This window comes from Pygocentrus nattereri, chromosome 14 (genome assembly GCF_015220715.1).
Source record: "Pygocentrus nattereri isolate fPygNat1 chromosome 14, fPygNat1.pri, whole genome shotgun sequence".
In the NCBI taxonomy this organism is placed as follows: Eukaryota; Metazoa; Chordata; class Actinopteri; order Characiformes; family Serrasalmidae; genus Pygocentrus; species Pygocentrus nattereri.
In genome coordinates this window covers 9,109,994-9,127,630 of record NC_051224.1, presented here as the reverse complement: position 1 = coordinate 9,127,630, position 17,637 = coordinate 9,109,994, and the positions used below count along the sequence as shown (strand labels likewise).

Genomic DNA, 17,637 nt, shown 5'->3' with positions numbered 1-17,637 from the left:
CAAAACACTAAGAGCTTCTTGAGTTATGCTCATTATGCATTATGCATCATCATTTAAAATGTTTTTTGGTGATCTTTAAGTTTGTATTAATGGTGCTCCTGAATGATGCAACCATCTAAGTGTTGGCCCAACAGCAGTTACACTTTTAAATGTAGTTATAGTAAACACAGTGGCAAGAAAATGTATGTAAACCTAGTTTTGACCTAGTTTTCTGCATATGTCAGCCATAAAATGTCATTTAAGGTTCATCTAAGTCAGAAGTATGGTCAAAACACAATGTGCTAAAGGTAGTAACACAACCAGTTCATGTTTTATTGTGCACACCAAGTAAACATTCACAGTGCTGGTGGAAAAAATAAGTAAACCTTTGGGTTTAATAACTGGTCAATCCTCCTTTGGCAGTAATAACCTCAGGCACGTGCTTCCAGTAGCTGTGGATCAGAACTGCACAATGTAGAGTATTTGACTATTTTTCAATACAGGACCATTTCAGCTTAGCCATATTCTCCAGATGTTTGGTGTGAACGGGTCTCTTGAGGTCATTCCTCAGTATCTCTAATGAGTTAAGGTTTGGGCTCTGACTGAGCCACTCAAAGAGGCAGAAGCCAGCAATTTCTCCAGGCCCAGAGGCAGCAAAGCAGCCCCAAATCATGATGCACCCTCCACCATACCTCACCGTTGAGATGTTGTTTTCATGATGGTAGGCAGTGCTCTTTTTACACCATATGTAGTGCTGTCCTTCCTGTAGTGTCCTTCCTGATCAGTCCACAAAACATTTTCCCAGTAGCTTTGGCAAACCTCAGGAGTGCAGGAGATTTTTTTTTGGGGAGCAGAATCATGAACAGGAATGTTAACCCATTCAAACGATTCCTTCACACCTTTAGAGTTCTTTTTTTACTTCACGGAGCATTCTCTGTTGTGCCTTTTGAGTGATCTTTGCTGGGTGCCCACTTCTAGGGAGAGTAGAAACAGCATTTACTGTAGACCGATGAATCCTAAACTCTTTGGGATTACTTGGTAACCGGTTCCAGCTTTATGCTCAAGTGTGATTGATCATAGGTCTTCTGAGATCTCTTTTTTGGATGGTGTAGTCTAGTGGGTAACACCTCTGCCTTCTACGCTGTAGACTGGGCTTTAATCCCCTGCCTGGACAAGCACCCTACACTGTACCAATAAGAGTCCTTGGGCAAGACTCCTAACACTACTTTCGCCTACCTGTGTAAATTGATCAAATTGTAAGTCGCTCTGGATTGGAGCGTCTGCCAAGTAGTGTAAATGTAAATGTTTTTTTGCAAGGCAAGTTTCACATCAGCAGATGCTTCATGTAAATATCAAGCATGAGTAGTTTTTGTAAGTCAAAGTAACTCTAACCCACACCTCCAAACTCATTTCATTGATTGGATTCCAGGTTTGACAACTCCTGATTCCAGTTAGCTTTCGTTGAAGTCTCCACCCTAAGAAGTTTCCACTCTACAATGTAGTTGTTTGAGTGATGTATTCAATATGGACAACAACAGCTTATTATTTTTGTGTTATTAATTTAAACAAATTGTGTATGTTCTTTATTGCTACTTAGTTGAAGACCATATTACATAAATGCAGGTTATTCAAAAGCATCCACATATTTTCTTGCCACTGTGTGGCTTATGGTTGCACTGTCATCAGAAGTTGCCCTGTCATCAGGAGTTGATCTGTAGTGGTGCCACACATGTCCGAGACTGGAGTTCAAGAGAGCATAATTGGCCTCACTCTGGGTGGGAAGGATGACTCTCGTTCTCCTTCCATCACTAAGCATGATGCTAGCCAACACAGGCATCTGTTAGCAGATGTTAGCTCCTTCAAGTATGTTAAGCTGTCCAATATTATTGCATTAGTGACAGAAAATTTTGCAATAATAATGTACAAGTGAAAAGTGACTTGCAATAATAAAGCAATAAACCCATGCATTCTGAGTGCTAGTGAACATCTAACAAAGCAGAAATTGTAAGTTATGATTGGACTATTATGTTCTCTTATCTCTTAAAAATAACATCAAAGGGAATTACACAGTATTATAAACATTTACCAAACAGAAACCACATTTCCACAAAGAAATGTAGTTTTTAAGTGCTTTGAACTTTTCTTTCAAAACAGTCTCAAGCAGCCAGCAGATGACATGTATCATGGGTCCTGCATGCCATGTGTAAAGTGCACTAAATAGAAGTAATAAATAAATAAATAAATAAAATCAAACTGCTTTTCAACAGAGATTCTACTATTTAATGGAACAGAATACTGTATCACTTGTCTCAGTATAAACCAGTATAGGCAATATATTGCACAGCACTGAAAGCAGTTACAGTTAGTCTAAGTTTTTTTTTTCTTTCAATTTTGCATTTATTGAGCTGGAGACTTAATTCTACCCTCACCTCCCTCTCCTCCTATCATACTATCATCCACGCTGTATCAGGACAGCTTTGCCTCTGAAATAAGCCCAGCATCACCCAATGCTCCTTCTTTAGCATTGCATAAGCAGCTTTTTCCACAGGCTGCTCTAGCGTGGAGCACAAATTGCCTGCCATTGTTATGCAGTTAGGTTAGGGAAGAGTTTCAGCCACTGTTTGGAGAATGGGTGAGAGGCGTGACGGGCAGGCTGAGCGAAAGCCCCTGCGTGGGGGCAGAAAGTGCCTTGGCCAAGCCCCAGGAAAAGGAAGGAGCCAGTTCCCGTTGGCTCTAGACAGCAATGGAAAGTGGAGGTCCAGTGTGGTGATCTGTGTTTTTATGGTGGCATAATAGCCCCAGTAGGGAAGGGCTATTAAAGACAGTCCAGCACGCTAAGCTTCTGGCCTCACCATGCAAGTGCTATCAATGCTGGATTTGTCCTGCACTGGCCACTCACTCATCCTTAACGTGAGAGCAACTCAACAACCCACAGGATGTGGTTCACAAAGCTCTAAACTGCATGACGCATTGTGGGAGAGTATTTTCCCAGAGTCCATGTCCAGGCAGAGGACATAGAGTCCACTAGCCTGACGCACAGGCATTGAAGAGTACCATGCTGCTGCCTGGTTCTCTGCCTTATGCAACACACCAAATGTGTGAATCAGATTCTTGCACAGCCACATTGTCTGTGGAAGGAATTTCAAGTAAAACTCAGAACAGTAGAGCAGAGGTAATGTTTAATTTTTTTGATATTGTGTAAAAAGCAGTGCATCAATGGGGCTATTTAGAGCTATGTTGGCAGCATTTCAAAAAATTGTGGCATTAATCTTTTAACAGGTTATTAATGACTAACTTTGACACCACCTTTTTAAACGCAAGAGCTATAATTGAATTCTACACAGGGATTTCCCAAAAGCATCTTAGGGCAAAGAAGATTATTGTGTGGTAGAGCAAGCATCACACTGAACATTCTCTACCGGTTAAGATGCTGGTTTTTGTGAAACTGTGGAAAGATTAGAATGGCGGAGATGAATACAAATTGGTTTCAAAACATAAGATTGCTAAGTAGCATGTCCTTTTGCAAATTAGTGATATTATAAAATTGAGCAGTAAACAAAACAGAACGATGTGCCTAGTTTTGATCACTGAAGGGTTCCATGAAAAATGACAAGCGTAAGACCCTCACAAGAAACCGAGTGGCCTATAGGTGATGGTTTTAATTTTCAAAACACTATTTTGTTTTGGTTTTTTTGCTTTACTGCACTAAAATCGTTACACTCTTAACGTGTAGTGCAGTATGTATGCAGTAACTGTTGTGCACTTGCATTTAACTGTATCTACTAAATGGTATTATAAGTGTTACTACCAATAACTAAGCATTGTCTACCCTGTTTACACCTTGGAAAACAGTAGAAATATTGCCCAGTGTTACTGAACTATAGCTATATGTAATGTACAGGTGGTTTAAACTAGAGTACTGTTAAAATAATTAATACCAAATCTTGTTGAATACCAGCTCTCCTTCAGAACAGCACACTGGGTTGATTGCATATTTAATTGTGTAGATGCTGAGGATCCATCCACCTTTTTTTGTTTGCTGTTTTTGTTTTTCTGTTCTCTCTGCTTCTCTCTCTTCCTCTCTCTCACGAGTCACGCCTACACACAATTCGCTTTAAATCAGTGGGAAATATCAGATATAGTTATGTGTTGCCTACCTTCACCCTGTCACTTATCACTTTTGCCCCAATTACTGAGGAAAATGTCATTAAAACCATGGCCTCATTTCCATATAGATTGAGATGTCACTTTATTTCTAGGGTTCTATATTTTGTCTTTTGCGTCATATCGCTTTTCATTTTGCATTACTTGTAAGGCCAAATATAAATCTTTGCTGATAATTCCACTCAGCAAGAACCATGCTGCCAGGCTTCCACACTAAAATTGAGGTTTTTTATTTTCTTTTTTTTTTCTCCCCACTTTGAAAATGAAATGCCCTGACAAAACTGATGAATGGGCTGGGACTGCCCCCTACTGGTTAAAGAAGCTCTGTACCTGTGACTTTGTGCACTGTAGGTGTTACACTAGCATTTCTCATCTCCAGTTCTGTAATGCATCTCCACTGCACAGGTTTGTGTTGTTCCTGCTATCGATATCTGAAAATCTGTCTCTGCTTTTGACGGCAATAGGTGATGACCTTATGCGTTGTGTGGACCTCTACAATCAGGCCCAGTCCAAGTGGTTTGAGGAGATGGTTACGACAAGTTTGGTAATAAAATATTCTGACACTCCTACACAGTTTTAGTTGTTGTCACATGCATTTTTTCAAATCTTTATAAGCCTAAAAATATCTTTATTCAGGAACAGAAAAATCTTTAATCTTAAAAAAATCTTTACATCGCATGAGCTTTTTAAAGGACTGTTTAGGAACCATGTAGTAACCTTCATTTTTTAGAGTCATGGTCAGTTTTTAATACAGATTTTATACAGATCTCAGAAAGCTTCTTTATCCTCACACATCTTATTTACAAATGTTCATTAAAGAATAATACATTAATATAGAACAACAAAATAGTTCTATGGCAGTGGTACTCAGTCCTGTTCCTGGAGATCTACTATCCTGCAGAGTTTAGTTCCAACTCTAATCTATCACACACGACATAGTAAATGAAGGTCGTCAGGGGTGTCTGAACATTAGAGCCAGGTGTGTTGGGCCTAAAATCTCCATGGTAGTAGATCTCCAGGACCAGGAATGAACTGTTCTATGGCACTGAAAGAATCCTTCTTATGGCATTCAGTCTAACTATACTGGATAATATTTCATAGTTAATTCCTTGTTATCTGGACATCGGCCATTTCTTCTTGTTCTCTGTAGGAGTTGGAGAGGCTTGAGGTGGAGAGGGTGGAGATGATTCAGCAGCACCTCCGTCAGTACACTACTCTGCGCCGTGAGACAGACATGTTCAACCAAAGTGTGAGTAGTAGTCGTACTGTCCCTACCTAGGACAAAGTGCTTGCAGCATGATAAAAAAAAAAACATGGCATAACAGATAACATCACAACATAAATATCATCTACAACGTATATAATCCCAAACTACGTACATTACAGTATATAAATCACAAATGATCACAGGTTTGTTTTTTTCCAAACTCATATGTTGTCTGTATGCACACCATTAGTCCAGACTTTCATTGCAAATGGACCCAAACTCAAGTGTGAAAATGCCCTTAGACTGTAGAACCAGGCTGTCATCACAAATTTTAAAACTGGCTAAATAAAGGCCTTGTAAAATAAATTGTCACAATCAGCTACTCAGCTTCCCTCAGCAAAGTCACGGAGGTGTAAGAAAATATATACTCAAATATGGTATCTCTTTTTAGAGAGCTTAAGAGAACCCCTGTACACATGAATGATCGCCAGCAGCAGGTAGCTTAAGGTAATAATGCAGTGGTCTTACACAGAATGGGCTTAAGTGACTTCCAGAAAATCCTGATTTAGCTCATTGAAGTCTTAGGTAATGGCACTTATTGCTTGAGCATTTAGCCATATGCTGCCTTTTATGGTAGTGGTGCACAGTGTGTGTTATATGCTGATAAATGGAAAAAATTATTGATCTGATACTGGAACTACAGATAATTATTACAACTGATAATTTATCTATTAGTCCTATTTTTTTTAGCTTATGCACACACTCTTAACCTTACACAAATAGATAGAGTAGTGGATAACTATGCAGCCTCAAACATGGGACTCCAAGGTTTGTTTCTTGTCTGCTAAAGTAGCTCAAATATGTACATAAAGTGGTAAGAAACATTGACATAGTTATCGGTTTTCCTATCAGCCTGAAAAATACACCTCATAGTTACAGGCTCTCAGATTTGCAGGAAGATTTTTACCAGTGTTATCTACACTTACACCAAGTTGGGCAGCCTTCAACTGTATGATGCAAGATCACCACTATAACAGACGTTATATTGAATTACCTTCCTCTTTGGCAGCCACTCCATTTGGACACATCTCCTAACAGTTTGCATGTATAATTGTGACACAGAGAGTGCATAACTAATCATACGTAACTCTCCCTAGAGTTCCATCATCTTACTGATGCCTGAAGCTTGCAGTAGCAGGTCCTGACCTATTGGCAGATCAAGCATTTCTTAGCCGGTGCAAAACCGAGCAGCCCACCAATCAAGCAAGGCATTAGTCACGATCCTGAGCCACGAAACTACAAGCACTAAATCTTTTACCTTGGGCTAAATGTGTTAGAAAATCCTGCTGCTTAGCATTTTGACTGTGCCTGGTCACTAGGGCGTCTGAACTGGGGGAGAGTAAACACCTGCCACAGGGCTGTGGGTGTGTAGGAGTGAAAGCTGCTGATTTAACGGCTGGCAGCCGACTCCAAGAGCTGTGCCGTAACAAACACTAGTGCAGAAGCCTGCGGCAATTACGCATTGGCATGCCCTCTCAAAACAAGACGAAAAGCTTAATGAGCACTCTTTCCAGCACATGGAAGTGAATAGCCAGAGCAGGAACATGGTTTTAACCCTTAGAATTTTAAGGATCCATTGGTGGGTCTAAAATTATATATAAAAATAAGGCTTTGTACAATTTGGCAATACATTTTAACACAACAAAAAGGTCATCAAATCTTCACTTAAGAATGAAAATTTGGATCGAACCTGAAAACGCATCGCTAATCTGTACATGCTTTTAGAAAGATGGATTGTTTAGTCTTTTATCTATTTCTTCTATTTATTTTAGTTAAGTCTTTTATTATTGTTTTATTTTTATTGTTGTTATTTTATATATATATATTTTTTTTCTTAGTTTATTTTATATATTGTTATAAATCTTAATGTATTATCTGTTTTACTTTTTTTGTATTGTACAGTGTCCTTGGGTCTCTTGAAAGGCGCTTTATAAAATAAAAGTATTATTATTATTATTATTATTATTTTAGCGAGGCTTACAGGGCTATTCAACTTCAGAGCTAGAATCATATTACTGACCAGTAGAGTTACTGGATTTTGTAATGACTGGTAGTTAATTGAATTGTTGATATAACTGATCCAGCTCATCAGCCAAGTGTAAAGCCTCAGTGAGTCCTCAGGGTTACAGTTGAGAAACATGATTCTGTGATGCAATTTCTGGGTTAGCATCATAGAAGAACACAATTTCTGCACCTGTTTTGAAATTAGAGTTTGATGTGGTAATGTTGGTAAAGTTTTAAAACATGTTACATGCTCCCCAGTCTATACACTTCAAGTATGAGTATTGAATGAGGCACAATATAAGGCAAGGCACCAGAACAGAGGTCATTTACATGTATGTGTAGTCATAGGCAAAAATTTGGGCATCGCTGGTCAAATTACACATTTGAAAATAAGTTAACACATCATCTACAGAGAACACACTTATGCACATTTTAATGCACAATTACTGTTTATTTGCTGGGCTGTGCAAAGTTATAGCATATTTTAAACTTGCGTATTGTTTTTTCCCAATATGTCAAACATTTTAATTATTTTCAATGTGTTAAACTCAAAATTTATTGTGTTCTAAAATTAGCAGAAAAATGTCATACTTATGTTTGTTTCCTGAACAGAATAGATTAACATATGTGTACTTTTACTAGAGGTGTTCAGACTTAAAGGCGTTGTAACAGCTCATTTAATTATAATGCAGTGGTTCTTAAAACAGTTCTCAAGAAAAAGTGTAGGGCACAGGACCAGTGATTATAGAAACCAGCACCGGAAATGGGATTCAAGCTCCACAGTTGAATACCTCTGCTTTAGATTGATGTGGTTAATACAGTTTTCCACTGTACCAAAATCTAAATGGTGTGTCGTAGACACTGGAGCCAGTGGACCAGCTCCTCCAGAGTGTGGACCCAGCCAAAGACAGAGAGCTGTGGGTGCGGGAGCACAAGACAGGAGATCTGAGACCTGTGGACATGGACATCTAAAGACCTCGGAACAGCAGAAACACACACACACGCGCACACACACACTACACCCAAACTATACAAGTCTACCTGTCTGTCTGTCTACCACAGTACTCCAAGTTCTCGGCCAAAGCCATACAGGTATCTCTCTTGAACCACCATTTGAATTGCCCCATAGGTTTCTATGGACCTATCTGATATTAGTGTAGATATAACTGCTTGTGCTTAGAACAAGCACAGTACAGTGAATTTGTTAAAACGTTTTTAGTTTAGTTCAGTTCAGTCAGGCACATAACCGTCATTTTAATTATACACACAGAAACACTTTACAGACGCGTATATTTGCATACTCTTGAAAACGGAAGCATACATAATTATTTCTGTAGAAGTAACTCAAGTCACCCATCTTGATGTTCAGAACTGCTCTAAACATGAAGACTAGCTGCACTTTGAGAAAAACAGCAGTCTTGATCTAAATAACCAGCATGATCCCTCAACATTTGTAAAGTTTGTGGAAAAAATATTCTACTAATATTCTATTCTACAGCGTCATTATATAGTTAGATTGTTAAATCTGTATTGTAGTCAAAAAATATAGAATTTATTGCAATGAGGAATGCAACAAAGTTTTTACTACAGTCACAATTAACATACAGCTAGAACACGAACTCTTGGTAAAAATTTCAGCCTTCCTGGCAAATGAAAATTGTATTCAGCAAAATGCATTACCTAAGTATGGATATGATATATTTTCATATTTTTGCAGATTTGTTTTTGCAGAGAAGCATGCGGTCCTCAAAAATGCAGAATCTCAGTGATGAATAGTTCTATTTCGTCTATGAAAAGATATTTGTGTAATATAAACATGAAAACTGCCTTGACACTGGCATTCAGTCCATTGACTGTGTTCATAGAGTCTGTCTCGAGATAATACTGCGTTCATAACCCTGATCAAATGATTTCTCCTCAAGCGAAGCCAAGAAACCTCTTTATGCAGAACATAATCAGCCCTGTGCAGCATCCCACTCTCATCCCGCTTCCATTCCAAGTTCAATTGTAGGAGTTATCAGAGCATGTATCAAAGGTGGAATTATATGGCTGAGCTCTAGTCTTAGCGTGAATCTGAGGTGGATCGGATGTGACTTTATGATCATTTGTATTGATGTACACCTTTTAGTGCCTAAAGGTAAATTGCCTTGGAATGTCCATTATATATTCTGTTTGGTGTTTGTATATAGTTGTAAATATGTGTTGGTATTTTTTTTTTTAGTCTGCAAATGTCATCATAAGCACATTCCACCAAGTGCTTGTCTCCTTGTGTCATTTCAGTTTGTACTGAAATTATAATGCGTGTTTACAGATTGAGAGCTTACTTAAACATTTTTACCTTCAGATCAGGTTACAGAAGGCAGCTGAACACTGCAGGATAAGTAATTTGGATCAAATTGCTAAACTTAATGTTACTTTTCTCGATGTTTACATGCTAATAGTAATGAGAACTACAGATTGGATATGAAGCACATGGCAATTCAAAGCACAGAAAAGCTATTCCAACTTTAAAAGAATTCTATTTCTAAAAATGTTTTTTACTTTTTTATGACTACACCTTACACCAGATGTGTTCAGGTGAGGTGGATCCGTTTAAAAAAGTGAATGATCCAAAACACTGTACTGTGCAAAAGTTAGAGCCCATCCTTTCATTAATTTAACTTCTAGTCAAAATAGTCCTTAAGTAAAGTTATTCGGTTTTTAGTCTATTCACCAGAAGCATATTTTTCCACACCTCCAAAGTTCAGTCTTAGAAGTTGTTTGCAGCCTAAGTAATTACGTACACATTCAGTGGTGTTGAGCTCTGGCCTCTGCACATCCTTTTCGCTTGAGTTGTCTTCTCCCAGTGGAAAGACGGACAGAAACACCTGTGGATTTCTTTCAGATCTGAAGCAAGAGTAGAGCTTGATCTCCTCTCTCCCAGAGATGAAAACCCTACTGTTCATCTGATGGTGACAGTTTTGGTGGTCCACCAGGTCTTGCGCGGTTGTTAGGAGTCCTATTTTCCTCATATCGTAAACATTTTTTTGAACTCCAGTTTTGGGAAGTCCTGCTTTTAAAATGACTTCCCTTGGACTTTTCTTATCCTCTCTGCAATCTGATTATATTTTATTTAATCTCTTAAATATTAAATACATAATGGCTGTTTTGACTAGAAATTAACCCCTTAAATGGCTAGGGCCCACTGGTGAGCCCTAGCTTTATTACACATTTCTTTAACCTTTAAGAAGAGCTCAGCCAGTTTACACTGAAGGTCCTGTAGTTACGGAATAATGAGCCTTAGTATGTAATAAGTCTGGCATTTTAAGGGGTTGAATCCATATAAATGACGAGTGGGGTCTCTGGCTTTTACACAGTATTGTATTAGACATTGTCATAAACTAAACAAAACCAACCAAAAAACGGGCACAAATCTCCACTGTGTAGGCAAGCGGCTACTTTGGAGTGCATTTACTGTTGGTGTGCGTTACTCTCTTCTTCTGGAGCTATAAAATCATGCAGGGATTCTAGGCATAATGGGATTGTATGAGGATGATATACATTTAAATCACCTCACATGAGAAAAGAAAAAATCTTGAAATGTTTGTCATTTTCAGGTAGTACACTGAATTTATTTTTACTAAGGTTGTTTTCTACTAACGACCATCCCTCTCTTGCTTAACATTGGGTGTAGCTGGTTAACCTGTCCGCAGTTTCGCATGTAACAGCCGTCTCGTTTCCCGAATTACATGTGACATAAATTGTACTGATACTTCACGTCAATGATGTGCATTCTGTGTATAATGAGAAGTTGTTAAGTTGAATGTCCTTGTGTGTAACTAAATCCCTTTTATATGATATTGTAATTGTTGTTTTATCTGCTCTCAAGTTAATGGCTCCCATTAATACGACATGTTTATGGAATCGTTATGTTTATGTTCAGTATGCCCAGGAAATAACTACAGTGTCTAAAATAAATTCGAAAAAGAGATTTATTTTAAACTACGTTTTATTTCCCATCACATCAACAGGATCCTACACTCTTCACCTCGTTTGTGCACGTTTGTCAAGTGTGTCTCCCTTCAGGCTAATGACCCAGCCAGTTTGATTGGAGTGGACTGATCCCTTTAAGCAGATGAAATGGAGCCTTTTGGCTCCATCTCTCCTGGGGTCAGTTGCAATTCCACCCCACCCCACCAGAGCCACTGGCTCAGTGTTCCATCCCTGAAACCGGGCCATGTATTAGGCTGAGCCAAAGACAGCCTTGGATGGCTTTAAGAAAGAGGTAAGCTCATGCTTTTCTCACCATTCCCCAAAGCCTTGGCAATGTGCAGTGACAACATGACAAAGATACAACAGGGAAAATGAAAACTGCACCTGTAATGCAAGATTTCACGTTTAGAGCTGTTGAACAAAGAACGTTGTGGATAACTGTTGTAACAGGCAAGACCAACAAATACATGGTGATCCTAAATTACGACTGCTGTAGTATAAGATACGTAATGTTTTGTTAATACATCTTTTGATTTACTCTTAAAATAGTAACTAATTAAACATGCAATACAAGCTGGCCAAATAAATAAATAAATGATCATAAAAAATATATCCAAAAATGCTCTAAGCATAAACAGTCACAGACAGTTGGTCAGTTTTAAAAGCATGGAAATTTCTAAAGAGCCTATACTCACACACACATCAGTAGTTCATTATTTTCTCTCTTGAACAAGCTGTAGCTTACCAATAAGCTATACTGATACAGTGATGGAAACCAAACAGACAGTTGCAGCTCGTAAAGTAGTATAATACCTCTTAAAGATTGAAGAAACTGTTCATGGAGTAACTATGTAAAAGGCAAAACAAAGTCATGTGACTGAATGGCAGCAGTAGTAGAGTCCTGCGTTTAAACCGTGAGCCTATTTGTTGATTTGCTGAGCATAAATGCATTAAATGAGTACAGCCCCCATGCTCCAGACTATATGGCCACCTGAAGACCCTGTACAACTCACTTAGAAATACAATAAAAATTTGTTATATGCACATTTTATCCTGTAAACAGTTCAGTTCCAACATTTAACGAGTGTAGATGGTACCTAAATGCTGAGAACCCAAGTCCACAGAACAGCCCTGAGAACAAGGGACCTGAAGAGAACCACTTGGCCCTGGAGGATTTCCCTACCTGACCTTCAGATTTTAAGAGGATTGATTACGCTCGAGAGGGATTGTTAACATGAGCCTAATTCCTCTCATCAGAAGCTCTTTGCCTTACTTTCCACTTGCCACTGTAACCAAATGGGAGGTAAATGTGAATGAGGCATCAGTGGTCAAGAAACTGAACTTCAAGACGAGAAACACCTGGTCAGCTCAGGCCGTGTATGCCTGTACATTGGCTAGCAGTGGCTTGTAGGAGAAACGTGGTTGAGTCAGGTCAGTGCAGGTCCGAGCCATAACTCTGCTCTGTGGACAAACAAAAGGTCCTCTAGAGTCCAAGAATGTCTAGGTGGCATAAGAGGTTAGTGTGTAAACAGGAAATGTGCTGTGAACAGTCTCATGGGAATGTGGTCTTGAACGTTACTGCTTCTCCTTCAGTTTGTCCTGAATCTTCTTTGGCTCGTCAAACTGGATCAGCCTCAAAACGTCTTTGTTGTCCATCACTCCTTGTATGAACTCCCCTTCTGCAATCTTGTCTGTGAGGCCATTAAGAAAAGCAGAGTGTGAGAACATCATATCTTGCTGATAACAATTATACTACTTACTAATAATTAAAAATTATTAACTTAATAACAAATTTTTTCTTTTATTTTTTCACTTTGGACCATGCAAAATTTAATTACCATTTTCTTTCTTTTGGAAAAAATTCCATATTTTGTCTGCACGCTTTTCTGGTGTGTTCTCGTCCTCTGGAAGTTTTTTCTGATCCTCAACAGGAATCATATTAAATATTGCCTATATTGAGGAAGAATCAAGAATTCATATCAGAACTGTCATTTGTAATAAATTGACTCATAAAATGCTTAACTCCACTTAAAAGACTTGCACAATCAGCAGGTATAATCCATCATAAGCTCCTTTAACTAACTGGTTAAATATCTTGTGAACAGCTCATACTTACATAGACTAAAATGGCCTTCAGAACAGAAATGGCCTTACATTCTTATCAAATTACTTATCAATCGTATGTTTTAAAAGTGTAAAGGTGATGAATTGTATCTAAATATAAAAGCATAAGTGTCAATAACGGTGTACTGTTTTTTTTAATCTATGTGTTGAAATGTACTGTTAGTATTATTGATCTGTTTTATGAATCCAGAAGATGATCAGTAGAATATGTTTTATTAGTCTCAATACACACCTTGACGATGTCTTGGACCTCGTTCTTGCTGATGGTTCCATTACCGTCAACGTCGTACAGAGCAAAAGCCCACTCGAGTTTGTGCATGGTTTTGCCAGAGGACGTGAGGTGCAGCGCGATGATGTATTCCTTAAAATCCAGCATGCCGTCTGCGTTGAGGTCAAAACTGCGAAAAACATGCCGTGCATACTCAGTGGGATCGGCATTGGGAAAGAAGCTGGCATAGATGCCTTCAAACTGCTCCTTGGAAATACGCCCACTTGGGCATTCCTTAAGGAAGGTGGTGTACCAGGCAGACAGCTCGGCCTCTGAGTATTTGGTGTTCATTTTTAGGTCCTCCAGAAGTTCCTTGGACAAAGCACTGCTCTTGCTGTTGCCCATGCCTTCAAGATGTTCCTCGGTTAAGGGAAACTGTCCAACTACTTTTGCAGTTCTCTCTCTCTCTCTTTCTCTCTCTCTTTCTCTCTCTCTCTCTCTCTCTCTCTCTCTCTCACTCTCTCTCTATCTGTCTAATAACAGTGAATCAGTAGTACACAGCTGTTCTGTGGAGGCGTGCTACGCTGATCTTGGCTGAACACTCAGCTAGGTCTAAATCTATATCTTTTGGCCTGCTCCCCTGACAACTCCAACTCCAATAAGTGCTGAATGGGATTATGGATATCTCTATTTAAACCCAGGCAGGCTCTCTGTGAGATTAATTAGTTACGTCAAACAGCTCTGACATCAGATGCAACGAGTTGTGCACTAAGATGGTGTGTATGCTGTGCCCCATGTTTCAACTTAGTACTGTAACAGCATAAAATAAGCCATGTTTATATTGTATAATATGCAAAGAACAGAACAGATAGTAGGTCACCACAGTTTAGCCATCATTTTCTACCCAGCATCACTCAATGTAATACAAAATAACACAACAGAGGTTAATTAGAAGTATATATTTGTGGTCCACATATACACTCACTAGCCACTTTATTATGTACACCTGTTCAGTTGCTTGTTAATACAAATTGCTAATCAGCCAATCACGTGCCTGCAACTCAATGCATTTAGGCATGTAGAGGTTGTCAAGACAAGTTGCTGAAGTGCAGACCGAGCATCAGAATGGGGAAGAAAGGTAATGTAAGTGACTTTGAACGTAGAGTATTTCAGAAATGGCTGATCTACTGAGATTTTCATGCACAACCTTCTCTAGAGTTTACAGAGAACGGTCAGAAAAAGAGAAAATATCCAGTGAGCGGCAGTTGTGTGGATGAAAATGCCTTGTTGATGTGAGAGGTCAGAGGAGAATGGGCAGACTGGTTCGAGATGATAGAAAGGCAACAGTAACTCAAATAACCAACTAGAATCTCTGATGAATCTTTCCAACACTTTGTTGAAAGTCTGCCATGAAGAATTAAAGCAGTTCTGAAGGCAAAAGGGGGTCCAAACTTTTACTAGCATGGTGTACCTAATAAAGTGGCCAGTGGGTGTAGGTGCAGTTCAGTATAGCTGGGCAGTGCTTTAGATGTCACTTAGCCAGTTCATCTTCTCAAGTAGCATATGGTGCAAGTGGCTCTCCCACTGTTGTGACCCCAGTTCTGACACACACGTCCCAGTTTATGGCTCAGCACACGTTTCCAGTACTTAAGACTTGTCCAGGCAGGCTTTTACGGCCATCTGTCACTCTAATTGATCTAATATGAGAGCAAGTGATTAACTGGCAGTATCATGTTGCTTGTTTCTCGAAAGTTTTCAACCCCCATTTGGAGACACAAAGTTATGCTAATTGTATTTGACATTTACAGGCAATTATTTTAGATGAGAGGATATTGTAACAGACCTATTTTGTGTTGTGTTCACCAGAATTTATTGGTTGTCATAGGTAACGGGATGTGTGGGTATTTTTAGGCTGCTCAGGTTATTGAATGCACTGGCAACAGGATATTTTCCCTATGACCCAGTGATCTCTGGTGACATTTGGATGTTTTTAACAGTGAATTGTTGAGGGGCCAATTAGATCAAGTATTTTTTCTAGTTCAGGGCTCTTCTTTTTAACCCCTGTAAGCTGCCTTAGAATAGTGTTTTGTAAGCCAGGCCTGGGTACCATGGCAAAGCCGTGGTCTAGGATCTGTCTTGCAGTAGCCGCAAATTGTCTGAGTTCATTAAATGAGCTTTAAAGCTTATTCCTGTTAGCATAGATAGGATGTCATCTAACTGACAGGCTTGGACATATGTGATGACAAAAAAGTGTGTGGAAATTTGTGCCATTCTTAAAATATATTCAATTCATTGTGTTACGAAACAAAATGTCAATTCAAGTGTCATTTATTTTGAACAAACAAGAAAAACGGCGAGTGATTTTGTCATTTCCGTGTCTGTGCTACACTCCACTCTTAGTGCAGTCTGTGTAGAATTCATCTTCAGGCTTTCTCCACAAGAGTTTGCCACCAGTTTAATATACATGTGATGGCACACGTGTCGTTTCATCGATTTGATCAATCAGAGATGTGAAGCATCATCTCATTTTCTCCCTGAAATTGCATGCATACCACAGCATGCTAGGACTTATGGCCACAGTGATTTGGCTTAGAAAAAAACTGCTTTGTAATTAAACCTAGAATCAGCTCTTCAGGGATTTTCATTGTTATATTAACAGTTTGTAGGGTGTAAAATAGGCCAAAAGGTTATCGGTCCTGTCAAGAGAACCTTTGATCTGCTTGTATATAATTTATACAATCTTCTGCTTGTATACATCTGTGTGCAAATATGCTGCCATGATTTCTTACTTTATTGGCCTTTAAATCAAAGAAGAATCAAATCATAGGATTTGCCAAACAAACATTTTTCCATTCATTGCTAAATTAATCCCCTTTGGCTTCTATCTATACTATGTGACCAAAGGTATATAGACATCTGACTATCTAACCTACATTAGCTTGTTGGAAATTCCATTGTAAGACCATGGGCATTAAAATGGAGTTCATCCCCCACCCCAAGCACCAAACAGGGAAGGGCCATTGCCACAAAGTTGGAAGCATATAATTGCCTAATTTTTGCGTGTTATAACATTAACATTACCCTTCACTAGAGCTAAAGGCCCTAACGCTGAAAAACAATCAATCAACCAACCTTTATTTGAACTCAGAGTACACTGAGAGAGAACTGAGAGAGCTCATTTACAATGTAGCACAGCCACACAGCAACAAGCCATTATCCCCCCTCCACCAAACTTTACTGTTGCAGATGTAACAGGACAGAAATGTTACAAACTGACTAGTAAGGATGACATACTATGCCAGTGCCACATTGAAAGCGATTGAGCTCTTCGGGACGATCAATTCTAGTGCGAGTGTTTATCTATGGAGATTACATGATGCATATATACTTGATTTTATGTACCTGTTTGCAACAGGTGTGGTTGAAACACTTGAACTCAGTAATTATAAGGGGTGTCCACATACTTGTGGCCATATAGTTGATAAGGAGCGAAACAATGGTCTTGTGAAACAATGTGAAGCCATGAACAATCAACAGGTTTGTCCTTTGCTTGGCTTTGGGTAATCACCTGCGGTTTTATATGATGCAGTAATACTGATCCTACACGTGGCTGGCTGAGCTTGTCATCCCACTCACCTCATTAGTGCAGAGCAGCTATTAATGTTGCCTTCACATGAGAGAGGAGTATGTCACCCTGTTAGCCAGCTTAAAGCTGACAAATCTGGCAGATTGGGAAAGGGAAACTCTTGGACTAATTAAGTTATATATGAAATTCAAATTGAATTCACTGAACTGAACTGAATTGAACACTGAAATGCAATTCGAACTATTAGATTAACATGTTTCATTATCCATGATGTCCACTATTCAGTCCTTGCACATTCATGTAAATTATTCTTTGGAAAAAGAATATGACTGT

General features: G+C 38.9%; 2 protein-coding genes across 5 annotated transcripts in view; one reads left to right on the top strand and one right to left on the bottom strand.

The window, feature by feature from the left end:
* Positions 1–11,388, top strand: part of gas7a (growth arrest-specific 7a) — a 66,998-nt gene extending 55,610 nt beyond the window's left edge. For all 4 annotated transcript variants that reach the window (XM_017684714.2, XM_017684739.2, XM_017684732.2 and 1 more), the window contains 3 exons: positions 4,608–4,687; positions 5,294–5,392; positions 8,273–11,388. In XM_017684714.2, the coding sequence (XP_017540203.1) occupies positions 4,608–4,687; positions 5,294–5,392; positions 8,273–8,386 (293 nt within the window). In that variant the 3' untranslated portion in view covers positions 8,387–11,388. The remainder of the gene's footprint in view (positions 1–4,607; positions 4,688–5,293; positions 5,393–8,272) is intronic.
* Positions 11,389–12,433: 1,045 nt separating this feature from the next.
* rcvrna (recoverin a) lies at positions 12,434–14,404 on the bottom strand. Its single transcript, XM_017684750.2, has 3 exons — positions 13,743–14,404; positions 13,225–13,336; positions 12,434–13,077 (listed from the first exon to the last, which is right to left on the bottom strand). Exons 1-3 carry the CDS (start codon positions 14,121–14,123, stop codon positions 12,962–12,964), a joined length of 609 nt encoding a protein of 202 aa, XP_017540239.1. The 5' UTR covers positions 14,124–14,404; the 3' UTR covers positions 12,434–12,961.
* Between the last annotated feature and the right edge of the window lie 3,233 nt (positions 14,405–17,637).